The sequence below is a fragment of the Carassius gibelio genome, chromosome B3, assembly GCF_023724105.1.
Source record: "Carassius gibelio isolate Cgi1373 ecotype wild population from Czech Republic chromosome B3, carGib1.2-hapl.c, whole genome shotgun sequence".
Taxonomy (NCBI): Eukaryota; Metazoa; Chordata; class Actinopteri; order Cypriniformes; family Cyprinidae; genus Carassius; species Carassius gibelio.
This window is the reverse complement of record NC_068398.1, coordinates 47618407-47623001: the sequence shown is the minus strand read 5'-3', so window position 1 is coordinate 47623001 and position 4595 is coordinate 47618407. Positions and strand designations below refer to the sequence as shown.

General features: G+C 34.4%; 1 protein-coding gene across 2 annotated transcripts; it reads left to right on the top strand.

The window, feature by feature from the left end:
• Positions 1-451: 451 nt before the first annotated feature.
• Positions 452-4192, top strand: LOC127952325 (proline-rich protein 27). Of its 2 annotated transcripts, none has more exons than XM_052550726.1 (3): positions 452-557; positions 1121-2089; positions 3760-4192. In XM_052550726.1, exons 2-3 carry the CDS (start codon positions 1843-1845, stop codon positions 3843-3845), a joined length of 333 nt encoding a protein of 110 aa, XP_052406686.1. In that variant the 5' UTR covers positions 452-557; positions 1121-1842; the 3' UTR covers positions 3846-4192. The 2 variants fall into 2 exon arrangements, 1 of the variants encoding a protein (XP_052406686.1); XR_008152900.1 differs by having other exon boundaries at positions 472-557; positions 1125-2089.
• The last annotated feature ends 403 nt before the right edge of the window (positions 4193-4595 follow it).

Below are 4595 nucleotides of genomic sequence, written 5' to 3'. Positions count from 1 at the left end.
CTCCATTCTTTGTGCTTTTGTTACTGTTGTTTCCAATTCTGTGACACTTAAACGGTTAATATATAGATCTTGGCCATGTTGAAATCATAAAGAAAATGAATGCTGCCCAAGATTTGCAGCACATCAGTTATGGTCCCTATATCCATTAAATCCTAAGAAAAGTTAATATGGTATATAATACCACATGGTGATTCATCTGAGTATGTGTCAACCACACAAACCTATCTGTATAAGATTCAGTCATATTGGGTTATCTAATTTAGACTGACTCCAGGCTTATATGCCTTTGCCATTCAGTTTTGCAATTCTACTGTTTGTCTCAAGTTTTTGACTGTTGCTCTATTTTCCCGCAGACCTTTCTGTAAAAAAAAAAAACCCTATTGTGGTTGTATTTATGTGTCTTCGTTTCCTTTGCAATACATCAAAGTTGACTCTCATGCTATATCTATCCAGCGAGCCAATCAGTGCTCCGCAGGTCTTTGGTGCCGCCCACTGAACTGATGCAGAGATGAAAGCTGTACAGCAGTCTTTGCTAACGGTGTGTACGGGGCAATAAAGTAAGTAGCAGTCTACTATTCTCTACTAGGTTTATGAATGTTTAACTGCTCAGTGTGTCCAAGTTAAGTGTTAAGTGTGTATATTTACATACTAGATTTACATATATCTCTGTTATGTTTAGATGACATAATCTTCTGTATTTATTCGTTATATGGTTTATCAAATATACATTTCTAAGAGTCAAATTACTTATCTGGCACATGCGTGCTAATAGACAGCAGCTTCATCTCTGTCCAGTTTTCCCATCTACTGTATTAATTACTTCATATGTATTATAGTAAATTCACTGTGGAAGTTACTGTGATTATATTTGTTGTGATTACTGTTATTGATTATACTTATATATTATTTGTATATATTTTGTAGAGAAACCACAAACACACACGCAAAGCATAATTTCTTCAGTATACTGAGTTGTGTTGACAATAAATTAGTTATTTCCTTATACCTGATGCTTCATAGCGTGTGTGTTATCAAATGTTTAATTCACATGAAAGAAGAGCTTACAGTAGCAACTCATTTTGACAATTTCCTTTATTGTTGTTCTCTGATTACTTTGGAGGTAGTCTGACAGTTCATCCACCTGCCTCATCTGAAGCTTTCATCGACAGCCTGTCATTGGTTGTGGAGACATGCAGCACCAACACTTGCCTTTACAGACACAAAGGTCACACAGATGAACTCCAGAAATCTTTTGCCTCTTCAGTTATTGAGCAAGAACATTTGATTAGCTCAGCTTGTTGCTCAAGTTACAAGGGTTAAATGTCATATTGAAAAACATCTGCATACACTGCTTCAACACATTAACTTTCACCAGGCTTGGAGCTGGTGCAACTCGTCCTCAAAAGCATATTTCTTAAGCTTCTAAAACATACCAGAATATAATATTAATCCTGCAAGGAGAAGGAACGCTGTGATTTGTTTTTACGTCCACATTTGTGTATGAGTGTGTAAGAGACATCTTTCTGCACATGCTCAGACCTGAGAGACCTTGCCTTCAAACCACATCCTGATTCACACAAGATAAAATTGATCTGCTGTAAGATCTGAGGATTTTACCAAATCAGCTCACCTGTTCAAACAGATCACTTCAAACTCCTAGACAAGCCATGGATTTTGAGAACAACAAAGAAGGATGTATAAACTGCCAAAAGAATTGCAATAACAAATGCCAATGTCATTGTCATACAATAACCCAAAGTCCTAAACCTAAGCAAAGGACTGAGGAGAAGACGTCTGGAGGGCCTTCAAAAGAGTGCGGCTCCTGTGATTGTGGCTACTGTGATGGTGACTTCTGTGACAGTGGCTCCTGTGACAGTGGCTCCTGTGACTGTGGCTCCTTTGATTGCGACTCCTGTGATTGCGACTCCTGTGACGGTGGCTCAAGTGATGGTGGTGCTGGTGATGGTGGCTCATATTACTGCGGCCCCTGTGATTGCGGCCCCTGTGATTGTGGCTCCTGTGATTGTGGCTCCTGTGATTGTGGTTCCTGTATTATTCAGTGAATGTTTGCAGGATAATGGTCAGACAGGTAAGAAACATTTGTCTCTTTAATAACTGCTTCTAAAAATATGGATTTTTTACAATTTCTCTCCAGTTTTATCAAAGTTTTGTGTAATTGTGGCTGTCCAATGTGCTCTGAACATTGATCAGTACTTTCACAACATTTATAAATCTGAACGATAATTTCAACATTTACGAATACATATTCAAATTCTATATTGTGCCAGCATTATCTAGTGCACTGTGAATTAACATGAATAAACACTAACAAAGGTACAAAAATGTACACTGTAAAAAATGACTGTGATTTTAACGGTAAAGAACTGTGAAAATGCTACAGTACAAACCTGTTTACTGGTTAACGGTAATTTCCTGTAAACTTTACTGGGAAAAAAACGTGAGCTTACATTCCCAGAATTCTCTGCGTTGCATTTCAAATTTTGTTTGAATTTGATTTTTTTTCCTTGAAATAACTATGTTTCCTCTTAATTTTTTCTCATCTGTTATGTTTATTAGTTTTGTATGTTACATAAAATGTTGTTCAATTTATGTTTATTGCATATTTCAGTTTAATGAGTCTCACCATGATGGTGTTTAGTGCTTGTGTGAATGACACCGTGCACCTTCTATGTATCTTACTATTTTAAAGCTGCTTGTGATGGGCTTTGCTTCACCACGTGACTCTCCCATCACCACCTGCTTTTGGTGGCTAACAGTGTAATACAAAGGTACAAAACCGATTTCAGTGCTTCAATAAGTTCGTATATTAATATTATATCAGTTGAATTATGGTATTAAACTGTAAATATAAAGTAAAACCGTTAAACCTACAACAATGTAACTGTGTTTTTTACAGTATAAAACCATTAAACCAAAAACAGTTTTACCGTATTTTTTACGGTATAATTCTGGCAACCACAGCTGCCGGTTTTTTACCGTATATTTTACGTAATATTTTTAACAGTGTAGCTCAAATATATTTTTCATTGTTAGACCACATTAGACTGGCTAATGCATTAATATGAACAATTGAGACTTTATTGCAAAGTCTTAGTAAAAGTGACAAGCTTAACTTGAAATTGATTTGAAATACATTTCATTCTTGTTAAGAATATTACAAAATACATTTACATTTAATAGAAATACCCTGTAGTTGTACTTTTGGTGTACTAAATTGGTATTCTTAAATTGGAATAACTAATTTTCTACTTACTTAATGCATTTAAGTAGTGCTGAAGTAGTAGAAAATATATTAGATTGTCCAAAAGTGGAACTATTGCAATACTTCAGGTATACTTTAAATATTTTGCATGTGAAGACTGATATTATTCAAAGATCATACAGTCCTTATCAATAGTGACATTAAAACATTTAAGTCTTAATTAAGAAATGTTATTTTTAAGAAATGTGCATTGTGTACAAGTAGTACTCCAAATAAAGTTTAATTAAATTGTGTAATATGTCCATAAATATGTTAATAGGTTAGAACTATACTTAGTATGAAATAAATGTATTTAAAATATTTAATCTTTATACTAGGTTAAATATATGTAATTTTTATGGTTTAGATTTGTTTACTTATAGAAAAGACACTATCCTTTCCAGCCTCATTTTATTTGTAGGCATAGTAAATATTTCATGTTGATACTGAACTTTTTTGTTATTATTATTATTAAGTAATTTATCTGTCCGATTCAGATGGAATTGTGAAGATGACGCAGCACTCAGGACGGGTTTCAGCTCCAGTGAAGAACCTCATCAAGACAAAGACAACAGCACTATGATCTACAATAAATATCAGGACACCTTTAGTGCCATCATGGATGTTAAACATCATAAAAACAATATTATCTGTACATATAAATACAATTACAACCAAACGGTCAAATTAAACACAATAACAAATCAGTTCAGTTAAATGTTTTTTTGCCAGTGCTCTGAATATCTGTATTTTTAAGAAAATTTGTCTGTTTTAATTTAATTAAATTTTTTGGATTTTACAACAACGAGAACATTGTCTCTCAATTTTGAAATGATTTTTATCATTTTGTAAACAAGCATTATGCACTCATTATTTGTGAAGGGCACAAGTGGGGGGTGCTCATCATGACAGTCATGTGACACTTCACCAGAGATAGTACCGTACAACTGATATTGGCTTATGTTTTATTTTGTGTTTTATCTTTAATTTATCTTTTTATTTCAAGTATTCTTAAACCGGTTGACTACAGGTGCAACCTGTGCTAAAGTAGTGTAAGTCTTTGGTTCTTTTAATTATGATGATTTTGGCTCACATTTAACAAAAACATACCAATTCTCAACAAATTAGAATATGATGACATGCCAATCAGCTAATCAACTTAAAACACCTGCAAAGGTTTCCTGAGCCTTCAAAATGGTCTCTCAGTTTGGTTCACTAGACTACACAATCATGGGGAAGACTGCTGATCTGACAGTTGTACAGAAGACAATCACTGACACCCTCCACAGGGAGGATAAGCCACAAACATTCATTGCCAAAGAAGCTGGCTGTT